This window comes from Macrosteles quadrilineatus, unplaced genomic scaffold, assembly GCF_028750875.1.
Source record: "Macrosteles quadrilineatus isolate MER2022 unplaced genomic scaffold, UCM_ALF_1.0 Scaffold_2__2_contigs__length_208266976, whole genome shotgun sequence".
Lineage (NCBI taxonomy): Eukaryota > Metazoa > Arthropoda > Insecta > Hemiptera > Cicadellidae > Macrosteles > Macrosteles quadrilineatus.
In genome coordinates this window covers 66,784,403-66,809,577 of record NW_026542595.1, presented here as the reverse complement: position 1 = coordinate 66,809,577, position 25,175 = coordinate 66,784,403, and the positions used below count along the sequence as shown (strand labels likewise).

Genomic DNA, 25,175 nt, shown 5'->3' with positions numbered 1-25,175 from the left:
GGTATTTGTTTCTAAAAAGATAAGAAATCGAAACTTTGCATAAACATTTATGACGACTAGGAATTGCTATCACAAAATTATGACAAATTTTCAAATTCACAAAACAGAATGGCAGCCATTTAAAATGTTTGTAAAATCAACTGTTGTTATTGTCAATGAGTTATTTAAGAAACAAAACTTTAAATAGCAGCCATTTTGTTTAACATTTTTGAAGCATTGTCATAATTTTTGTTAGCTTTGCATAGTTGTCATTAATAATTGTGCAAAGTTTCAACTTCGTATCTTTAACCACTTAAACAAAAATAATAACAATAAGTAAAAAAGTGTTTTTAAATTTGTTGGTACAAAACTGTTCATCTACTTACAGATTGGAATTTGAAAGCGATAAGAGGTCGGACGAGGTCAAACCAGTTGGTTATCTTCTTGCCCACGAGATCAGGTAATATCACCATGAGAGAATTGCCGATACTTCGGACCACCATATCAGACCTGTCCATAAAAACATTGGTTCATACAACAAACTCTTTCCAAAACCATAACTCACAAGGTTAAAAACCATGAGATCACTAAAACTTTCAGAATTCATCATATTATTAAAGTGGTACAGTCAAATTTGTGGTCATCGATTAAGGTCATTAACCAAATCAATATAGGCATGTTTCGCATCAAAAGGAAGAGTGTGTAGATTTGCCTACAACCATTGGTATAAGCTAATTCCCTAACAGCTCTGCCCCAAAGGCCGATATCTTAGGGATTTCCTTACAGGCTTTCAAAGTTTACATTAATTAATTGAGAAAACCTGGCCTTATAGAATGATTAGTAAGAGGATTATGTTTTGTGAACGGAAGGTAGTAAAAGGTTCTGTAGAATCTTTCTAATAGTTTTTCCTATAGTCACCCCATACAGTTGGTTTCCTTGCACTGTTTATAGTACAGAAAGCTGCTAATTGCTGCACTTACTTACTTTGTCGTACGGTTTACACTTTGGCGCACATCAGGATTCCAACCATACAACACAAAACAGCGTGGTTTTATTATGCACGTAATCCGTGTACGCTTGGAAATAGGTTGGCAACACTTAAAGATAATAATATTAACATCAGCTGACTGACTAAACTTGTGTTTATAGTTTTTGTCCTATTTTCGTTCAACGCTTGGTTTGAACATAACCTATTTCATCCTATTTGAAAGAATAATTAAGTGGAAAGTGGTAATGACATGAATGAACGAAGTGAAAGTGATAACGAATATATTTTTGGCACACCAGAAGAAATAGCAGAAACTGCTAAACACGTAAGTTTAAATCTGTTACCAGACAAATCCAAACAAAAGTATGAACGAGCCTATGAACTGTTTTCATCATGGTGCGTCAGTATAAAAGTACCGGTAAAAAAAGTGTCAGAAAATGTGTTATTGGCATTTCATTTCAGTTTTAATTAATTATTGTTAATTTGCTTGTTGTTGGTTTGAGAGTGTTAAAACTGCTTGGCAAAAATTACCTCCTATTTTAGTTCAACGCTTGGTTTGAACATAACCTATTTCATCCTATTTGAAAGAATAATTAAGTGGAAAGTGGTAATGACATGAATGAACGAAGTGAAAGTGATAACGAATATATTTTTGGCACACCAGAAGAAATAGCAGAAACAAATCCAAACAAAAGTATGAACGAGCCTATGAACTGTTTTCATCATGGTGCGTCAGTATAAAAGTACCGGTAACAAAAGTGTCAGAAAATGTGTTATTGACATTTCATTTCAGTTTTAATTAATTATTGTTAATTTGCTTGTTGTTGGTTTGAGAGTGTTAAAACTGCTTGGCAAAAATTACCTCTTTACATACTTGTTTATTCTGTTTATACTGAATATTCCCGTTTATACGACGTGTACTCAACACTTACTTAATGATACAACGACTACAATCAGCTGGTGCAATGTTTCCTAATCCGTTCAACGCTTGGGTTTAACCTAACCTAAAAACGTGTTGTATATAGTTTGAAAGGCTAATTATTTATATGCTTAATAGTGACTATAGGAAATATATAATGTGTAACACGAGCGCAAATGATATTGCTGCACACGAGAGAAATTTTTACGCGCGAGCCGCACTTTGCTCACTAGTTACAAAAATAACTATTCTGTGAATTGTATATAACGAGCTACAGGTATATAGGATTTAGTTAAAAAGTTTGAGAGAAAGATTATGTTCTTATGAAACATCAGTAGTAGACCTAATTGATTATATTGCTACACTAGGATCTGTTGACCTTAAACATAACAACAAGCTTAAACGTAATTATACCTTCAATTTTAGGTAGATTGATCTTTTCAAATTATATCATAATTAGAGTAACAATATTTTTAAACAGGCAAGGCCTACAACAAACTAGGATGCCAAGGAAATTTTAACTACTCGCCTGAAAGAAAAAAACGTTGCCATACCAAATAAGTAATACAATTAATTTTCTTTTTATAAAATGAACTATGGATTTTTAAACCAAAGTGAAACTATTTAAGAAAACCTCGTCCTCTTTCCGTTGCAAAGCACGGGTAGAGCTCAGCTTGTAATAAAAATCTAGGCTAGAAAAATGGTTATTTCATACTTCTACACGATAAACTCACCCAAAAACAATACAGAAAGGGAAGATCTCAAAGAGAACGGAGGCGCTGATTGGAAGATGTCTCTCTTCTCTTGTGAGTGTGAGAGAAGCCAAGGTGAACGCTCTATTGTCGAAGGTGAGTTGGAAGGTGACGTGAACAGTGTCAAACAAGACTTCCTCTCTAACTAGCTCTATCCTCATTTCCTACAAAAACATCATACATATTTAAAGCTCCATGTAAGAGAACATGTTATATCGTTCGTAGTTTGGCTAAGAAGCCAGGTGGATAGTTACAAGAAAACTTTTTTCGCCATCTTCATTTCCTGTAACATATACAAATGCAAAGTGCATTATTGAGGAATGTGTAAAAGCTAAAATAACAGGAAATAAACCTAAAACTGGTCGACGTAGATCAGTTGTAACAGAGGACATGGCATTGGATGTGCTTTTGAGTGTTCAAGAATATCCTCACACATCAACTCGTCAGCTCAGTATTAATCTAGGAATGAGTCATACTTCGGTACATAAAGCTCTGAAAGCTGAAAATTTGCATCCTTATAAAAAACAGCTAATTCATGAATTGAACGAGGATGATTTTGATCGTTGAATTCAATTTTGTGAAGAAATTATGCAGCGGTGTATCCAAGATCCGTTATTTAAAACGAAGATAGTATTTTCCGATGAAGCCTCCTTCGGCCTCAATAGTCACTTTTACAGACAAAACTCAAGATACTGGTCCGATGAAAATCCACATTGGGCTCAAGAATGTCCTACATAAAGACCTCAGAAATAATAGTCCAGTAAATAGAGACAAAAATAGGGGGGTTAACTTACAAACGGTCCGGTAAGTCAAAATTTTTTACATGTTGTCTAGGATGGTAAGTAGGTGTTAAAACCGCAAAATGCACAATTCTACACCCTCCGCGACCACCGCCATATTGAAAAAACGAAAAATTTTCTACTTTCTAGAGATTTTCGCCTATATCTCCGTTTTGGTGCGTTTTAGCGAAAAATATGTAATTGCAATATTGTAGACAATTAAATTTACTATAAAATAAGTATAACAATTTGGTTCTAAGACTTATGGATACGAAAATTTTTAAATTTTTGTACAATAAAAAGTCATTTTTTTGTTATTTTTACAAATCTCTATTACTCCAAGCAAACTAAAAAAACTGACACAGGGAACGTTAAAAAATTGCAAGAAAACGTTTTATGGTTTTATTTTGTAGTGATGGGTCTGCAGAGTGACATACTAAAAGTTGCCAAAAATCGGTCTACAGAAAACCTCCTAAAATCACGATAAAAAATGGCGGCTTTTCTCAACATTGGACAAATTTGAAAAAAATATACCACATGCATATTTTATTCAAAATTTTGTGAGATTTTACTTGGGACGACCACCGAAGTTTATTGGGTGGTTAGTACTTCATTTACATGGGGAACTCATTTTTGGCCGCCATCTTGGATCCGCCATATTGGATATAAATAAAGAAAATTAAATGCAATGATGACGTTGTGACACATCATTATAAACCAGATTTTCACGCTGATTTCAATGCCGAAATCCGTTTTTAAATATCTGTTTATGTTTTAAAGATATAATCAAACAAAAACTCTCCCCCATACATTTCTTATGGACGTTTCGTACTTGGAATGTTTTTAAATACCATTTTTGTTATATCTCCAGGTCTCATCAACTATTGCAGTTCAGTCTAGCCTTTAAATATTCTGTGATGTAAGCGCTTTCATTTGGCCTATTAATCGTTCAAATCGAACGAGTTAGCAACGAGCTACAAACCTAAGACAATATGAAATTTAACTTTTTTTTAATCTTTGTTATTGTTTTGGGGATTGTAGCTCTTCGCTAACTCGTTTGATTTCAATGATTAATAGGTGAAAGCGCTTACATCACAGAATATTTAAAGGCTATACTGAACTGCAAGCGTTGATAAGAACTGGAGATATAACAAAAATGGTATTTAAAAACATTCCAAGTACGAAACGTCCATAAGAAATGTATGGGGGAGAGTTTTCGTTTGAACATATCTTCAAAACGTAAATATATTTAAAAAAAAAAAAACGGATTTCGGCATTGAAATCAGCGTGAAAATCTGGTTTATAATGATGTGTCACAACGTCATCATTGCATTTAATTTTCTTTATTTATATCCAATATGGCGGATCCAAGATGGCGGCCAAAATGAGTTCCCCATGTAAATTAAGTACTAACCACCCAATAAACTTCGGTGGTCGTCCCAAGTCAAAATCTCACAAAATTTTGAATAAAATATGCATGTGGTATATTTTTTTCAAATTTGTCCAATGTTGAGAAAAACCGCCATTTTTTATCGTGATTTTAGGGGGTTTCCTGTAGACCGATTTTTGGCAACTTTTAGTATATCACTCTGCAGACCCAACACTACAAAATAAAACCATAAAACGTTTTCTTGCAATTTTTTTAACGTTCCCTGTGTCAGTTTTTTTAGTTTGCTTGGACTAATAGAGATTTGTCAAAATAACAAAAAATTTATGTTTTATTGTATAAAAGTTTAACTATTTTCGTAACCATAAGTCTTAGAACCAAATTGTTATACTTATATTATAGGAAATTTAATTGTCTACAACATTTGCATTACATATATTTCGCTAAAACGCACCAAAACGGAGATATAGGCGAAAATCTCTAGAAAGTACAGATTTTATCGATTTTTCAATATGGCGGTGGGCGCGGAGGGGGTAGAATTGTGCATTTTGCGGTTTTAACACCTACTTACCATCCTAGACAACATATAAAAAATTTAGACTTACCGGACCGTTTGTAAGTTAACATACCTCTATTTACTGGACTATAATGTTTGGGCAGGAATATTTGGGTTTAAGATAGTTGGACCTTTTATAATTGAAGGTAATTTAAATGGCGATCGTTATTTGGATCTGCTGCGTGAATCTGTTGTACCCGCTATTTCTAGAGAGTTTCCTCCTGAAGATGAAGAACATTCCGTGCATGAAAGTATTTGGTTTCAGCAAGATGGCGCCCCAACCTACTTCGCTGTAAATGTAAGGGACTATTTGGACCTAACTTTTCCTGATAAGTGGATAGGTAGAAGAGGTCCTATCGAATGGCCCGAGAGATCTCCTGATTTGTCCCCTTTGGATTATTTTTTATGGGGATACCTAAAGAGTAAAGTGTATGTAAACCGACCAGAAAGCTTACAAGAGCTTTCAGTGAGGGTTCTGACGGAAGCGCGGTAGATTGATCAACAAACGATTGGCAGAGTGTTAAATGAATTTTACAATAGTTTAGGAATTTGTCTTGGCCATAAGTTCGAGCATTTATAAACTATCAAGGTAATATCAAACATTACTTAGTAATAACTATACTATTTTTGTGTTTTAGAGTATTAAGTTTGTATTTTGTGTTATTATTTATGGCTACAAAGTACTTGTTACCTTTTTAAATTGTGCTTCAAACGTAGACGTTCGTGACCACCATATGTTTAGTAATCTTAAATCATTGTTATTAGCGTGACACGGGCTATAAAATGAGGGGACACTCATTAAGAGTAGCTTTCTCAGCAATTTAAATTTTTTAATTGGAATGGGTGCTTTTTCACTCAATATTTTTTTTAAAATACCTGCCATTTTCGCTAGGGTCGACACAATGACTTCAGGCGTGCACCATTGATGATGTCTTGACAAACCCTTTAAAATGATGGGTCACTTAATAGGGTTTGTTTTTTAAAACAATAAGTCACCCCCACCCCCCTACCCTGTTTAGGGGGTTAAAAAATATGGTTGATGTAAAAAGTAGCGGAATCTTGGTGAAATTAGTGCTTTTTCACATGGTAAATCAAATTTTGGAATACCTACCATTTTGCCTAGGGGTAAGATATCCATCTCAGATTTGCGTCATTGTGTTTCTTTTGACAACCCCTTCAAAATGAGGGGTCACTCAATAGGGGTTGCTTTTAGAAAAATATAAGTCACCCCCTACCCCCTAGTTAGTTTAGGGGGGTAAACAAATATTTTTGATGTAAAAAGTTGCGGAATCTTTGTTAACAATTATTGCCACAAACAGAATATTTCTATCTATTTTTTTTTTTAATACAGATTTGTTTCGATACTTAATTTACACACTGTATACTTTTCTTGTAGAAAATTTAATCTTCTTCAATTTCATAATTTAGTATAGTGTACAAAAAGTTGATAGTTTTCGAGATATAATCGAAAAACCCAGAATGCGTACCTTTAACCCCCCCCCCTACCCCCCTTTCGCTCCTCCACCGCCTGGCTCACCACCTAGGAGTCAGGACTTTTGGTATGTTTGTAAAGGAGGGTAGCCTAGGCAAGCTAGGTTTATGACCTGTGGTCAGGCCTTGCTTGCTGTAAAGCGTGCTGGAGGTGTTTTGTAAACACTGAGGGCTTTGCACTCAGTAGCTATCGGATCAATAAATAGGCCACCTGAGGTAGAGAAAGGGTTAGTTTTTTGATTCGGTTATTTTTGATTTGGTTATTGGTTATTTTAGATTTTTTGATAGATTAGTTTTTTGAGGGATTATATATTCTTTAGGGTTCTAGCTGCCTCCAGAACGGTTCCTACCAGACATTTATTAGTAAGCTATTTGGATGTGAATAAACTTTCTTTTTCTGTGACCAATATTTAGTCCATAACTTTCTTCTCACTTTCTTTTAACTACAGTTTACAGCTAACAAGAAACCAACAACAGCCAGAGCGTCATCATCTGCTTATGTCATGTTGCACGAACAAACTGGGGCACCTAAATCCTCGCCTGCCTTCGGATATTCTGAAGAGTGACCCCCCTATTTCTGGGTTAGTCTGCAGGCCGGAAGCCTGCAGATATACCGGAGCCTGTGGGGCCTGCTTAATGTCAAACGCGATCGGGTAAAATTGACTCATGATGCGTATCCTAATCGTTTCCAGAGTGTGTCTTCAAGTTCAACCACAGATCTACCTACCAATAAATGACCCACAAGAAAATGGGTTTACAGCTTTGAATAAGGAAAGCGTATATATTTGTCAAGTTATGTCAACTGAAGATGATAAACCTAAAATTGAATCTTGTGTAGTTATAGATAATGACTTGAGAATAAGATCGTTCAAAAACGGGATTTGTATTAATGACAGCCAATCACTAAAAGATATAATGGGGAATATCCACAAATTGTCCAAACTACTTAGTGTGTGTACATTTATTTTTGGATTGGCACGTGATTGTACAGTGGACGCATTCAAAGCAATTTAAATTAGATTAATCGCTTTATTGACGATATTGCAGATAGATTTGAGGACAATAATATCACTGACAAATTAAAGTTTTGCAGACAACAGTTAAAATTAGCTGTGAGCAGGAAAATATAGTTTATTTAGTGTGGCCTTAGCTTAAGCCTCATCACTAAACTAATACTTTTTTGAGGAAGTAGGGGAACAGTTACGGTAAACCAAGAACGTTATATGAGAATGTTGGACACTTTCTTCGTTCCTGGAATTAAAAGCAAAAAAACGCATTGGTTGAAGAAGATTCAACAAGACGGAGTAACTGCCAACACAGCAAATGCTTTAAAGGGTTAGTTGAAAATAAAGTTTCGAGGCTACGACCTAAGGTCTAGTTTGGAAGGCACTTCCACAAGGGGAACAAGGTTACCTGTTAGGAAGGAAGTGTTAGTTGCTTTGCGTTTTTTTGGTAGTGGAACACTTTTGCGGAAAGCCGGTAATCTGACGAATACGTCTTAGTCATCGGTATGCCGCTATGTACATAAAGTAACATTGGCAATATGCCGTGTATTGAGAAAAGAGTATATACAATTTCCATAGAATCACTACGCTGAACAAACAAAGGACACCTTTTATTGGTTAGGTCGTGTCCCTGGCATCCTCAGTGCAATTGATGGCACACATATTCCGATTGTGTGTCTATAAACTGACGACAAGGAGGAGTACCGAAACCTCAACGCAAATGGTATTTCTCTATCAATGGTTTTGCGGCGGTAGGCGCTAAGCAAGAATTTACTAACATCGTCGCCAGGTAGAAAGGAAGTACCCTCGATTCATGGCTTTTAAAAAACTCACCCCTCTACGCTTGTTTGGAGCGGAACGCGCTTATGAATGCAGCAAGTAAGATATAGTTTGGAATGCTTCTTAGCTTTTAGGATTTAGCCTAACTAAAGAATGTACAATATTATTACTTAATCTTAAGTTAATACTGTTAATAATTTGTTTTCTATTTTAGATGCTAAAATGAACCCTTACATTTTAGTCTAAAAGTCTACTTACATTACTAAATAATAAATAAGGAAGTATAAAATATCATCCTTTGCGACCTCACCCTATTGCAAAGCGCGGATAGCTGGTATGCAATACCAGGATATAGAATGTCCACGTTTCATTGAACAAACTGGCGTTGTTTGCCGGTGATATTGCAACAGTTGTAAGACCGCCCAAGGCAAGTTTAAACACGAACGGCAAACAAAGTCTCCTGCGAGACTTAACTTTAGGCAATATTGTACTCTGGCAATATTGCACTGATTTATACCATAGGTACTTATTTGTAATTTAATTCTGTAACAAAATATTTAATACTAAAGTAAAGTTAACAATTGATACTAGCACCTAGCACGGGATATTATTAGTAGGCGATTAGTTACAATAAGTAGATTAAATAACTAATTTGGTAACCTACGTTATTTAATGTTAATCTATGTTAACTTATGAAAATGTCATCAGTATTTAACTATGATTGACTTTCCGATTTATCCTGAATTGTCTACAAAGTGTATTTGTATTGTTATGCAGAACACATTTCGACATCACCTTGTATGGAAACAGAGTCGGAAAATTGCATACAACAGTATGTTTAACAAAGTTATCGATTTACTTGAGCTAAGTTATTTTAGTTGTTGCAATTATATTTTTTATTTGTATTATTATTTTGACTAAGCTTATAAATATTTATTTGTTGTTTCTGTGCAACCAACTTTATGGTTAACGTGATTTGTATTGAGAATTCAACTTAATTTTTGGGCAAAGCTACGAACAATTACCTTAGATAAAGAAATAATGTTATTGAATTTTTTCTTCTATTTCTTTGTTTTGAAATATAGAAAGTCATGAATATAGGTGTAAATCATAGTTTTATTCAGCAATAACAATTAAAACAGAATAAATAGGGAAATTTGTTTATAATTAATTCCTTGAATTAAAAAACTTTTTTTGTGTTGAAAAAAAACGTTAGCTTCCTACATCACAGTCCCTTAGAGTTACAGAATAAACAATCACCGCCATGAGCGTAAACAAGGCTCGCGATAGTAAAATCCTCAACACGAACCACGCAAACATAGTACTTTCCAGAGTCAAGCCTTACAATATTTTCTCTCCGTAGGAAATATTCTTATACTAAAACCTCTTTAGAAATTGCCTCTTTTTCAAATAGCTTTTTAACCATAAAATGCATTTAAATATCGCCAATTAATCGAAAAGATTACTAACTTGATTGGAGCTAGTGACAATAATTGTTAGCGATATTAAAAAATTATAAAGTTACTACTAACTAAATACTATTGACTATCGATTAGACCCTGATTACTCTAAATACCGGGTGTTTCAAAATGACTCACCCGGTTTTAACGCTTTATAACTTTTATACTATTAAACTTACCGCTATAAAATACGCATCAAACGAAAAAGCAACTCAAAGAGTTTATGCCTACCAAAGACACATTATTTAATAAAATCGATCCAGCAGACCTGTAGATTTAATTGTACAAAGTTAAAAAGTAATCTCCAACTTTTTTTAACACTAGAAATTTGGAGGTTACTTGACGTTTTTGCAAATAACTTTTAAATGGTGAGGAAATCGACCAAAGTGGAAGGTAATATTACGAAAGAGAATAAAATTTCCTACAATCTACAATTATGCATTTCTTTAAAATACTTAATAAATGTAGCCTAAATTTGCCTTAAAATAAAAGTGTGAAATTTAATGTTTGCTATGTCTATTATACATTGAAGACAGGGATTTTCAATTTTTTTTTTTCATTTTTAAGCAATTTTTGGTACCTTTCTTGAGTATTTAAAAAAAATGCTTAATAGTAGATTGTAGGAAATTTTATTCTCTTTCGGAATATTACCTTCCACTTTGGTCGATTTCCTCACCATTTTAAAGTTATTTGCAAAAACGTCAAGTAACCTCCAAATTTCTAGTGTTAAAAAAAGTTGGAGATTACTTTTTAACTTTGTACAATTAAATCTACAGTTCTGCTGGATCGATTTTATTAAAAAATGTGTCTTCGGTAGGCATAAACTCTTTGAGTTGCTTTTTCGTTTGATGCGTATTTTATAGCGGTAAGTTTAATAGTATAAAAGTTATAAAGCGTTGAAACCGGGTGAGTCATTTTGAAACACCCCGTATATTGATAAAGTTCCAAGATACAGTGAACATTTACATTTAAGTCTTGGGCAGTTTATCCGACTATTAAATGGTTTAAAACCATTTTACAACAATTCATTATACAAACCAGTTTTATGAAATACATTGAAATGCGTGATTCGTTTTCCATGAGGGCCACCAAAACAAAGGCTTTTTAAATTACAAAAATATCGATGACGATGCGGTGTGTCCAATCTCGCTTTAATAACTGATATATTACCAATTTTATTTAGTGATATACCTAAAAATCTCTTTTTCTTTGTTGGAAACGTATTTTTTTTAAATCAACAGCCAAAATATAATGCCATACTTAATTACACCTTCAATACAACACACCTTTTATCTATTGATCTGTTACAACATAAAAACGTTTAGTTCAATTTCACTTTATCCTAATATCACTGCAAAAAATAAAAATAAATAATATCAGGTAAATATTTTTCAGAATTTAAGATTAATTTATCCTAAAAATTTATAATCAATGCGATTACTGTATAACAAGTATTTTTATAATATTCATTATATATTACTTTAGTATTTTTATAAGTAAAAAGTATCAGGAAAAAGTTTTTTGAAAGCTTTAAACTGACTAAAATCACAAAGATTAACTTAACGCCACAACTCCATCAATAGGATAAGTAGTCCAGTCGGCAGGTAGAAAAAACAGGCGTTAGATGGATCCGGCGTGAACAATGATTAATCTCGAACCTTTACCGATTGGGACACGCATATGCTTCATACAACTTATTTATCGTAATAGATATTTCAAATTCTTAATAATGTTCTTAGATGAATTGGTTTGAACACTAACTTTAGTCCAGTCAGCAGGTAGTTTTAGATGGAAAAAGGTCGGAAGTTAATGAAACTTGGGGATGTTGTTCAGGGATGTTAAATCAACATTTTCCCAAGTTTTGGACCTCGAGGACCATGTGGAAAAAAGATGGTGGCGGAAAAACTCCAAAATTTTGGACTTTTTTTTTGTTTTTTTCTCAATAACTTTTTTCCTTTAATTCCTACCGAAAAGCATACATTGCACTTTTGTAGTGCATTAGATTTCCTACAATTCTACAGTTCAAACATGTTTGTACGATACTTTGTTACCGAGCAATAGTAGTTTTATTTTAATATATTTTTTAAAATACACCAAAATATGCAAAAAGGCAGATTTTCTACTTATTTTTTCTGTTGCACGCAAATTATTACGAAATTTTGTAGTAATTATCGTTCCAGGTTATAAGCACCATATCCGGATACTACCCCGCACCCAGCTGATCAAGGTGGCTTTCTACACCCTGGTTTCACACTACCACAATATTACATTGTCTTCTATGTATTATATGCGTATTTTATAGCGGTAAGTTTAATAGTATTTAATAGGTTTTGAAGCTGTAGGATGTATTCAAAATTATAACAGTCCTGATTGTTGTCACAGTAGTGTTGATTAAAACTGTTGTAGGATAAATCATTTTACCAAACAATGTAAACTATACGAACTTACAGAACTGTTTATGATGTTACAAGGCCTGTTATTTATTATAATGTAAGACTGTTGTATTATTTAAAACTTTAGTAGTATTTTTAATGATGGATTGGAAGTCAGAAGATGAAAAGATTACTACTGTGAAAAACTGGACGTGATTAAGTTCATGCAGGCATTAAATTAAAAGTGAAAAAATCCTCATTAAATTACAACCCCTCCTCTTAAGTCTCTGTTATTAAATTACAGTGCCTCCTCAAATTAACATTTGAAATAAATGTTGCCAAGTAACTGGTGATAATAAGAGTAATGAAACAAATATTAGCCCATTAAAATGATATATCATGTTAATTAAAAATGTTAACAACTGATTTTAACTGAGCATGGGAGTTATTCATTTTTGATTCATTTTCGATTGAAACATTCTTCTAAATAATAATTTTATAGAGGCAGTAAAGTTTATTTTAGCTAATAGTACAGGTAAAATAGGCATGTAATAACAAAAAATTTGTCCGTTGATGAATCTTGGTGAAGACTTTTTGTCTGTGATAAGGATGAATAATCCTTACATATGATGAATAATCCTCCTAAAGAGTCCATAGAAATTTTAGGGGGAAGGGGTTTTTTAGGGGAGGGAGGAGAAATATGAGTTTTAAAAACTGAAAATTACATTTGGACACAATTAAGGCAGATTGCACGTGTTTTTAGGGTTAATTTCGATGTTGAATCAAATAAAAATAAGAGCTATGATAGTGGTTTAAATACCTTATTCTTGCAATCCAATTGTTGTCTTCACAACTAGTTTCAACCTGCTAGGAGGTCATCATCAGGTGAGTACAAGGATGATATTACTTCATATGAAGGTCGTCAGTAACAGTTTTTTCACATTCACACAAACACACGACGAATAAACACATAGTGCGCACACATATACGGCCGATAAAAACATTTAACTCGACAAGCGGACCCGTGTTGATAATGCGGAAGTTGCGTCTAGACTCTGTGAGTCTAGACGCAACTTCCGCATTATCAACACGGGTCCGCTTGTCGAGTTAAATGTTTTTATCGGCCGTATATGTGTGCGCACTATGTGTTTATTCGTCGTGTGTTTGTGTGAATGTGAAAAAACTGTTACTGACGACCTTCATATGAAGTAATATCATCCTTGTACTCACCTGATGATGACCTCCTAGCAGGTTGAAACTAGTTGTGAAGACAACAATTGGATTGCAAGAATAAGGTATTTAAACCACTATCATAGTTATTATTCGCAATCCGGAGGCTACTCACACCACAATGAAAAAAAAAAATAAGAGCTACACGATAAACTCCTCATAAATTATTTTGCCTAGATTACCCCTTATTTACAATAATACCCCCAATTAGTACAGGTAAAATAGTACCAAAAAACAATTGGTCCGTTGATGAATTTTGGTGAATACCATTACAACTGCACCTGTGAAACTTGAATACCTAACCTTTTTCTCGGAAACCTACAGATGTAATAATTAGATAGTACATTGATGAGTGACGTTGAACCAATTCTATATATGGTGATATACCCAACAACAAAGGAGAAAAAAAGAACTTGGCTTGATGACCAAAATCAAGCAGTGTCTAGTAGCAGTCCATTTTTTAAACGAATCACTCGTTTTAGTTTGTCTCTTCTTTGAGGTTGGTTTGCCTATAGGCTTCCTTATAATTTCAGCTGCCATTGATTGATGAGTGAGGTTGAACCAATTCTATAATATATTTATGATGAGTTACCGAACGCCAAGGAGAAAAAAATACCTTAGCTTGGTGATCAAAATCAAGCAGTGTCTAATAGCAGTCCATTTTTTTTAACGAATCGCTCTTTTTAGTTTGTCTCTTTTATGAGGTTGGTTTGTCAATAGGCTTCCTCATAATTTCAGCTGTAATGGATTGATGAGTGACAATGAACCAATTATATAATATATTTATGATGAATTACCCAACAGCAAAGGAGAAAAAAAGTCCTTGGCTTGACGATCAAAATCAATCAGTGTCTAATAGCAGTATTTTTTTTATCAACAAATCACCCTTTTTTAGTTTGACTCTTCTTTGAGGTTAGTTTGTCTATAAACGCTGCCAACTGTTTAGGAATATGCTTATCAACATCTTTCAGGATACGATCAGTAATCAGTAGATCAGTGGTCTTTCAGGATGCTTATACTGTTAGGATACGAATTAGTATCATAAACTGTTTCCTCAATATGTTCCATTATAATTTCAGCCGTCATGGAAATAATTCTAAGTTCTTCTTCCTCCTCATATGTCTTTTTCTGTTAATACCAGAGATCACTCAACACTTGATCACGCATATTCTTGAAACATACTACAGGAATTCCGTTTTTGATTCTCGTTATAACAACTTCCTCTATACAGGGTGGTAAAAAAGTCCCTGGACAGTTAAATATTTTAAAAAATAATGCAGATAGAGCTACAATACTTGGTACAAAGTTACAGGGCATAAAACTCTATTTTAACACATATTCAGTGATCCAATAACTCTTCAGGGGGACGGCCCACAAGGAGTCGCAAGAAAATCTTAAATGAAAGCATAGGTCAATATGCACATCAAATTAAAGGTCTTTATTAGTAGAATACAATGCCGCAAACCGCACTTCAAAAGGTTGATCCTGCGCTAAATGGCAGATGTTCAAAGATTCATTCAATTAACATTGCTATTATACGCTTACTCCTCAGGGGGCACAGCCCAAGGAATCGGAAGAAAATTGTTAACGTAAGCATAGGTCGATATGCACATCAAATTAAAGGTCTTCACTAGTAGATTACGATGCCGGAAATTCAAGCTCAAAAGAATGCCTGAGTATAAAATGGCAGTCGTTCAAAGATTCAAAATGGCGGATTCAAGAAATCTTTGAACATCTGCCATTTTGCGCAGGATCAACCTTTTGAAGTGCGGTTTGCGGCATTGTATTCTACTAATAAAGACCTTTAATTTGATGTGCATATTGACCTATGCTTTAATTTAAGATTTTCTTGCGACTCCTTGTGTGTGGGCCGTCCCCCTGAAGAGTTATTGGATCACTGAATATGTGTTAAAATAGAGTTTTATGCCATGTAACTTTGTACCAAGTATTGTAGCTCTATCTGCATTATTTTAAAAAAATATTTAACTGTCCAGGGACTTTTTTACCACCCTGTATAGTGCTCAAACAGTTTGTTTTTAGTGTAGGTAGTGATGTATTATTCCCATTTCTCGTGCCACTTCATCTGAGGATGGACGGCTGCCAATGAAGGCAATGTTTAGTGTCTCGCGTTCTGTCACTTTTCCAGCAAGAATAGTGGTAACCAGCATTTACAGCAGCCTAAACCACACTGCGAATTCTACCATCAATATTTCGTCACCACTTCCCCTTTCTAGATAAAGCTTGTTCTTCTTCTTTTCCAACACACCATTTTTTTTTTTTATTAAACAATAGTCCAGTGCAATTAGGTTATGACCCAGACAAAATTGATAACAGGCTGAAAATTGGTGGAAATGTTCAAAACAATGTCCTGAGTGGCCCACACAAAGTCCCAAGAAATCCCAGTTGGGGAACGGCCGCCATCTTGAAAAAACTGCCGCCATCTTGGAAATTTAGATTTCTTGCTGTATCTTTTGAAGTAATAGTCCGAAAGGCATTATTTATGTCTCAAATTAAACGTTTTGGGCTCGTGTATGAGGGTAATATATAATTAAAGAGTTTATAATGTTCTAAGCATTAGTTTTATTTATATTAACCTAAAAATATCTATAATAATGATTTAGATACGGTTATGTCCCATTTTTCATACGAATTGTGGATATTTATAGGCATGCAAGGTGGATGGGATGCTCCCTGGTGTGGATTAACGTCCGCACTAGTGAGTACTATGACTATCCGCAGTACTATAATGTAGTTCGGATTCCATAAACTGTATGCCCCTTAGTTGCCATTAGCTGCGTGGGCTACTAATTAACATCTGTGTCTAAGGAACATGTCGGCCTTAGTCACTAACAAGACTACAAGATCTTGCCACTCATCCTACACTCATCCTTCACTCATACTTGGTTAAAATACGCACATAGTGGCGTCCCCATCTAAAATAATTGATATAAATATACAAAATAAGCTTTTTTCTCTTTTATCGTAATGTACTTGTTTAAGCCCTTAATCCTATTGCAATTTCTTGCACCCCACAATGCTTAGTCTTTGGAATTGGTTAAATATAAATATAATATCCATTTAACTATGATAAAGCTTTGAAAAGGAGACAATTAATACAGCTCATGCAATTATTACTGCAGCTCGACCACGATCTTTCATATCGCCCCTGCTGCTCGGCCTTCACAGACGGTATGGCTCGAAGTTGCTGTTAGACATTCTATCGTAGCTCGGAGTTTGCTCGACATACAAGATTGTCGTCAATTATGAGACTTCGATAGCTGATAATGTATCACCTTCATTAGATGACGGAGCTTACGTTCATTATGTTTTCGACAACGTGGATTACAACGTTAAAACACTTTATGGACATGGTACTCTTCACGCCATGGGTGGCATTGAGTGCATAACACCAGCCGAAATGTGTCAATGCAAGTGCTCCTGTACCACGATCAGCAAAAGCATCCCAAAATCCCTGTACATCCCAAAAGCAAAAAGTGTCCTTCTATCTCATGGCTTTCAGCCAGTGACACCTTACCAACGTCCGCCTAAGCCTGTGACATCTTTAGTAGTGTTGGGAGATGTCAGTACAGCCCTGTCCGAACAAAAAATAGTTGTAGATGCTTGTCTTGCTGACACCATATGGCTCATTAACTACCAACTGAGACAAGACTACAAGATCTCGCCACTCATCCTACACTCATCCTTCACTCATATTTGGTTAAAATACGCACAAACCAAGTCCATGTTGAAATGGATTCTTGGATACAGTACAACTTATGGAACCTTATGGTCTTAATTGTACCACGATGCATGGATACTGCACTGGACACGGATGTGCCAACCGCGTAAGTTACAAAGAAGATTACATCACCGTCAATATTATTTAACAGCGAGTAGTTACATTGTAAGTTTATATGCAATATTAAAATATAATGGTAATCAATTATAGCAACTAGATGATTCTATTTTTCAGATCAGAACAAACGAAATTATTAATTGCTTTTTCATAATTTATTTTTAACTTCATTGTTAAATTGTTGCTTTTCTAGGCAAGATTATATTTCCTGTTACCGATGTTGCTCTGCTCCTGCTATAGATTTAAGTAAGTTAAGTTTTCTGTTAAAATGCATGTTGTTATTACTTAGGCTTCTTGAATCCACATTGTAAATTAGCGATCTTGCTGTTGGAATAAATAAATAAATAAATAGCAAATTAAAGCATCTATGTGAATAAAAAGTCAATTCCCCCCTTCTCTAATATTTTCTAAGTTAATATACAGAGATGTCCTTTTGGGTGGTCGTCAAATCTTAGCAGGGAGTATTATTTTATGATTTTTAAATTTTTAAATATTCCCCAAAAAGGGGGGATTTTGGGGGAAACTCAAAAATTTAAACGTAAACCCCCTTCAAGTGACATCTCATTTTAATGTGATTACAAAAACTTTATGAATGGTAAAAACCAGAGTTTCCAATTTATCTTTATTAAAAATGGTAGCCCGTCAAACGTTATGGAACATCAATGGTAATATTGGTTCGTAATTGTAATAGTGGCTACCATTTTGGACAGAGGAGAGTACTCAAATATTTTAAAATCATGAAATGAAGCTTCCTGCTAAGGTTGCATCACCACTAAAAGGATTACTCTGTAATATTTACTTAGGAACAAATTAGAGGGGGGGGGAATTACTTTTTACTACACAAGAAAATTAATGTGTAGTAAGTTCCCATTTAATATCGTCATTAAACTTTTGACGGGCTACCATTTTGGATAGAGAAGTTATAGCGAACTCTGGTTTTCACCATTCTTTAAGTTTTTGTAAACACTTCAAGATGAGGTGTCACTTGAATAGGATATACTTTAAAATTTTTGAGTTGTCCTCAAAATCTCCTTTTTTTGGGGGGGGACACTCAAAAATTTCAAAATCATCAAATGAAATTTTCTACTATGGTTTCAACAACACCAAAAGGATATTTCTGTATATTTACTTAGAAAATTATTAGAGGGGGGGGGGGTCTTGACTTTTTATTCACCCCTTATTTAACCAATTCCAAAGACTAAACATAGTGAATTGTAAGAAATATCAAAGGGTTAATGTCTTTAACAAGTCCACTAAGAACAAAAGAGAAAAAGCTTCATTTTTTAAATATTTTGTAAATTTATATGATTTTTATAGATATATTTTTAGGTTAATATAAATAGAACGTATTAAACGCTTTAATTATATACTACCCTCATACATGAGTTCAAAACGCTTAATTTGAGACATAAATAATGCCTTCCGGACTATTACTTCAAAAAATACAGCAAAAAATCTAATTTTCCAAGATGGCGGCAGTTTTTTCAAGATGGCAGCCGTTCCCCAACTGGGATTTCTTGGGACTTTGTGTGGGCCACTCAGGACATTGTTCTGAACGTTTCCACCAATTTTCAGCCTGTTATCAATTTTGTCCGGGTCAAGGTCATTTTTTGTCTAATTGCACTGGACTACAAGCAAACTCCATCAAAGTCAAAACTGCCTGTGGATCTTAAAAATGTTTCGGTGAAACCATCTTATTCTCCTGTATTGATAATCTACTTCTTGTTGTACATAAAATGATTTTGTGTAATTGTGTCTGCATGAAGGATGCACGACTACTTGACTATTCTCACATAACAACTTAATATGCTTACCTGCATTCTATAATTGTTTCAATAGCAGCAGCCCCCGGGGCCACTTTCTCACTCAAAATCGGATGTTCTTAAATAACGCATAACTTTACCAGCTCCTTTGGAATATTACTAATTCTAGTACAACACATTTTTAAAGTTTAAAACACGTGAAAACATCAACAAAACACGTAATTTCATCAATTACCAGTAATTGTTCATACTACCCAACATATAACTAATTACGAGTTTAATGTTCAATGTACAATAAAAAACTAAAGAACTAAATGGTGAATATTGTGACAAGATAGTTTTTTCTTTATTTCCCAATAATGAATCAGCTGATAACAACCCGTTGCCATTATTACAGTAGTCGCCGCAACAATTGAATGTAATAGACATATGGTATTAACTAGTCTACTATAATTATAGTAGACTAGAGAAAAACTAGATAATAATTCTTTGTGGACTGTATTTCTTCAACTGAACAAAAGTAAACAAGATATAACTCTTTACATTATTCATTCTTATGACAAACAAATTCAACAAATGTTTGTTTTCCAAGTGTCATCGACGGACCATTTTTTTTATTGGTAGTGTTTTTTGTATTATTTTACCTGTACTATAAAGAGATCATAGAGTTTTTACATCAACTAATACTAGGACAAATATTTTAGGATATTGGTTAGTTATAAATATTTTGTTCGCAAACAACATTATGCACATTAATAAAACGTGTTCAATTGTTTGTTTTAATATTTATTGCAAAATTGACTGAAAGTCAATACAGGATTAACCGTACGAATATTTGATGCTGCGTAATTATGAACGCTTTCCACTGTTTAATTGCATTAAATTTTAATGTGATCACACAGGTCTAGTGTGGTTGTTTAACGTTAAATTGATTCTATTCTACACATTCTATTCATTTTAGCCTATTTATCAAAGTAAAAATATCTGGTTTCGAGAAACTTACAGCAATTGTAATAATTAGTTTTTTAATTAGTTCCCAGGAAATAATTCACATCTAAATCCCCACCTTAGAACTCTGAAGGTTTAAAGTAAACCCCTGATATTGAAAAAGGAATAGGTGTTCAGAAATCCTGGTTAAATAATGTGAAATTGTAATAAAGTCGGTCTTACTAGGTTTGCTGACGTTTAAAAGATGAGTAACTTAAATGATTAACTCAGTTTTCTAGAATTATCATCTTTTAGTTTCATCCAATGTGTTAGAGTAAGTTACTAATCACTTAACTGAGAAGTCAACAAAGCAAGTCAACCACAAAGCATAGAAACTTTCTTTGCACTGTCATGGCAACTATAATCTGGCTGAAATATTTAGGCGGTTTAAGGGGAAGAACTCTTATCCCCTCCACTGGAACTGACCAAGACAGCTGTTTGCTGTTATGTATAAGACGTAAACAAACCACTTCTATTTGTCATTTTTACCTAATTCATACAGGCCTTATACATGGTTGGAATTAGACGTTTTTTGATTGGAAAAGGCTGATTTTCAAATTATATCCTGGGGGCCTAGGGGGTATTCAATACTAAAATTTCTAAATTTAGGCACTGAAATCTGTGTTTGTAGCTATTATATGTGACGCGAAAAATGTTATCAAATTCGTCTTGATTTAAAAGTTTGTTTAGTATAGCATACACAGTTAAGAAAACCATAAAAAAAACTAACTAAATTACTGTAACACTTAAAAAATATAGCTCTTTTTATAACAAAATATAGGTTAAATATACAGATAAATAACCTGAACTTGAATTTAACAAACAAATAAATGGACGCAATGACGCCTATCACAAACGTCCAGTACGCAAAAGGAGTCCGTGACGTACTAGGTTTCTGACGGAGCATTTTTCTCCCAGTGACTAGATCACTGAGTAACTAAAGACTTATAGAGATCCATCACCATTAAAAAAAGTTGTTATTTATTCTTTTTACCTGCTCGACAGAAAAGTGGATATATATCCACTTTTCTATTTTCAATCGAGCTATAATCACCTATAAACACCACTATACAACCAATAACGAGCTCAAAGGTTCATTTCTGCTCATGGATTGGAAAAGTGAGCCCGTGGACTTACGTATTTATAAGTGAGCGAATCAGTGTTACGTTTTCAAAAGATCGCTTTGAAAGCGATCCCGCAGATTTGTTACAGCGAGTCTGTATTTTTTCGGCGTTGTAAACTGCTCAATTTGAGCAATATTAAAAAAATAAAATTAAAAGATCAAAAGGTTACAGCTCAAATTTAAAAGCTATCAAAGCTAAATTAGAATAATATTTTCATTAGCAGTATTAAAAATAATTTAATTAAAATAGTAACTAAACAAAATAATTAATTTCTAATATAACATTATTAGTCATTAAAGTCGTTGATGTTGGTATATTATAACAACATTTACATTATTATTCTACAATCAATATTAACCCTTTGATTGCCACGGTTTTCAATATTGTTAGAATTCGATTCCGTCTGTGCTCTCCATATCAATGTCATCGGTACTGTCGCTGTCAGTTGTGTCGTTCTGGAGATCAACTACGATACGCTGGAAGTTGTCATCACGGATGCCTATTTCCTTTAAAAAGTCCTCTTTCTGAATATTCTCACTGTGTCGCACGCAGTTTTTCCAATCTTCAACGGTAACACGTTTAATAGACTCTTCCAGTAAATTTCTCACATCTTTAATCTTAAAAGTTTTGTTTTGCTCTGCCACCTCCCCTTTCACCTGTGACCAAATCAATTCTATAGGGTTGTACTGACAATGGTACGGGGGAAGTCTCACCACTTCATGCCCCATCCACAGAGCAATGTCATCGATTTCGAATCTTTTATATTCCTTTCTGTGACTTCTGACGATGTTTAATAATTCTCTGACAGTGTGTCTCGGGTTGTGAGGTATCCCTTTGCTGGTTAGCCATTCTGTAATGTCCTTTTTTTTAGTCTTTGAAGAGGGAATTTTTTCTTTCAGTTTTGAGTGATAGCTGGCATTGTCCATAACAACAATACACCCCTCATCTAAGAGTTTCAACATATCTACAAACCATTCTGTGAAAACTTCGTGGTTCATTTCCTTGTGGTAGTCACCTGTACATTTGGACTGAAACACCAGCTCAGCTCCTTCAATGAAACCGTGCTTTGCTGATCCGGCGTGAACAATGATTAATCTCGAACCTTTACCGATTGGGACACGCAAACCACCTTCGTTTGACGAATGTTGCCAAATGTATTTCTTTGAATGATTTTGGTTAATCCAGGTTTCATCCAGGTAAACTATAGGCCGCTGTAGTGGATCTTCTCTTAAGTCATGCATTTTTCGGAGGAGTTCTAATCTTGCTGTTACTATGTCGTCTCTTTCCATTAAAAAACGCCTACCATCATTACACTTCTTAAATGTGAACCCACATTTTTTTAAAAACCTTCCGCATAGAGTCTCGCCCCCCTCTAAACCCGATTTTATCTCTTAAAACATTCTTCAGTTTATCACAGGTCACATATTCTCCTCGATCATAGAACTCTAATACAGTACGTCGCACGACATCTCTGTCAAAGCCGTCAAGGCCTGTAATCCACTTTTTATGAGGCTTCTTTTTTGTAGATGATAGAAATTGGTTCCTACAATTATTATGTATAGGATTTTTGTTTCCTTCTGCGGTAATTCTTTGAATACTTCGAAGTGACAATGAGCATGCATCTGCAGTAGCTTGTTGTGTGTTTGAGAATAATTCCAATACTGTAACATTTGGATGGGTCTTAACTATATCCTTTAGGTTTTGATAAACACTAAACACTATTTTTTTAGTCTGTACTGAAATATCTGGAGCTTTAGTTGCCATTTCAAATCACACTGTATTACTTAAGTATACAGAAACCAAACCACACAAAAACATCAACAAATGATTACTCATTTGTTTTGACATTTGCTAACAAAGCGTTATCAGCTGGAGAGGCTATTAGACAAATAAGTGGAGAGGGGGATATATGTAAAATTCCCCTTAAACCGCCTAAATATTTCAGCCAGATTATAACAGATATACACTTGCATAAGCTCTACCTAAGTTTTGTGAAAGCTTACAACATTTAAAACTAGGGCAGCAATCTAAGGCAAGTACATTATCTTGTGCATAATCTTAGCTTATTTGATTCAAGAGTATTTCAAAATGAAAATGCTCCCCATTTTTATGTAATACGTAAATCAATCGCTCTAAAAGTTTATGTAGTTTGTGTGCACTTGACAGATACACAGGCTTCTGAGTTTGAACTGTTTTTGTAGGCAATTAAAAGATAAGGGTGATGATGCAGGCAAAATGTTTCAGCTGAACGTAACATGCTTTATCAGCAGCGCATTAGTCTAATCTGATCCCGTTACATAGGCGTCATCGTTACTGCATCGCGCTTCACTCTGGGATATCCGCTTATAATGTACATAAAGGTCATATAAAAATACTTATTTTCTGGCTAATATAGATTTCCGAGTTAATTTAATCCTATTTAATTTCAATAACCTTTTTTAACCAACAGCTAATTTAATTTTATTATTAACAAAAAAGGGATGGTTATTTTTTTAAACTGTCAATTGATTTAACAATAAACATATGTGGCGGTGCTTTGCAATTGTATTAAAACTACATGATTACAGTGTATTTAATACTTTAGAGGTATGAACTACCCATATAGAAATGAAAGAAAATTAATAGGTTTTAACAACTTAAAATGTATTAGAAAAAAATGTGAATGGATTAAGAAAACTATAGATAAATGTCTTAAATAAAACTTTTGAAGGTATTTCTTTTTGTTTTCGTATAGTTTACGTACAATAAAGACAATTCTTTGTAATACTCTTAGCATCCAGCTATTCGGGTAAGAACTTAAGTCAGTTCAGGTTATCATTTCAAGCTTAAATTTGAGTGTATAAATAAATGGTTAACAAGAGTGTGGAAAATATCAAATTATATAATGACATTAACCCAAGTTTAGAAGTGCATCATTCAGCAAAAACAGGTGTAGAGGGTTATAATGTTTTATTTTATTTTATTAATATTACAGTACATACGGTTTATGCAACGTTGAGCGGCTATGGGAATTCTTGCGTTATATTCGATCAAGAGATCATTTGTACGACTAGAATGTTGATGGATTTTTTCAAATACTTGACTTTTTGTAGTTAGGATTAATTTTCTTTGTAAAATTCCCAGCGTAGAAAATATCACTAAAACAGATTGCCTTTCGCATGAGTTACGGCAAATGTATTAAGCTTTTTATTTCTTCTTTGTACTAAGCTGTACTAAGACTAATTGAATGCGTTAAAGCACGACACAAACTTATCGTTTGGTCTTGTGGGCCAATACATTTTGTTGTTACAACAATAGAGCACGCCAATGCCACTCAAAATATTAAAGGCAGGAAGATTTCTAAGGGTTCGTACTTTACACTCTAATGTAATTGGTAATACTCTTTCCTAAAAAATCACCTAACACGGAATGGGGATCAAGCCTTTGGTACTATCGTTTAGCTGGCTGATAATATTAAGTCTTAAACATTTAATCTTGCTGATGATACTAGTCACTGAAGATTACAATTACCAAGCCGAGGGCAATTACGACACCAAAGAGTATAAAGCACTCTGTCAACCCCATCTTACTTACTTCTCCTTTGATTATAATTATTAACGGTTTCCGTTCCTGAATCGATCTCATATCAGTGGAATATTACATATTTAAATGCATATATTGCTATACAAGTACCAATCTTCGTTACGAGAGGGGCGGGTTCAATTCCATAAACATTCAAAAACATATGGGTCGGAACCACTTGCCCTGA

At 34.1% G+C, this 25,175-nt stretch overlaps 1 protein-coding gene across 1 annotated transcript in view; it reads right to left on the bottom strand.

Annotated features, from left to right (window-relative positions):
• Positions 1 to 25,175, bottom strand: part of LOC128985881 (soluble guanylate cyclase 88E-like) — a 287,954-nt gene that overhangs the window by 127,017 nt on the left and 135,762 nt on the right. The window contains exons 5-6 of the mRNA XM_054405845.1: positions 2,621 to 2,802; positions 366 to 489 (exon numbers count right to left, since the gene is read on the bottom strand). Coding sequence (XP_054261820.1) covers positions 366 to 489; positions 2,621 to 2,802 — 306 coding nt within the window. The remainder of the gene's footprint in view (positions 1 to 365; positions 490 to 2,620; positions 2,803 to 25,175) is intronic.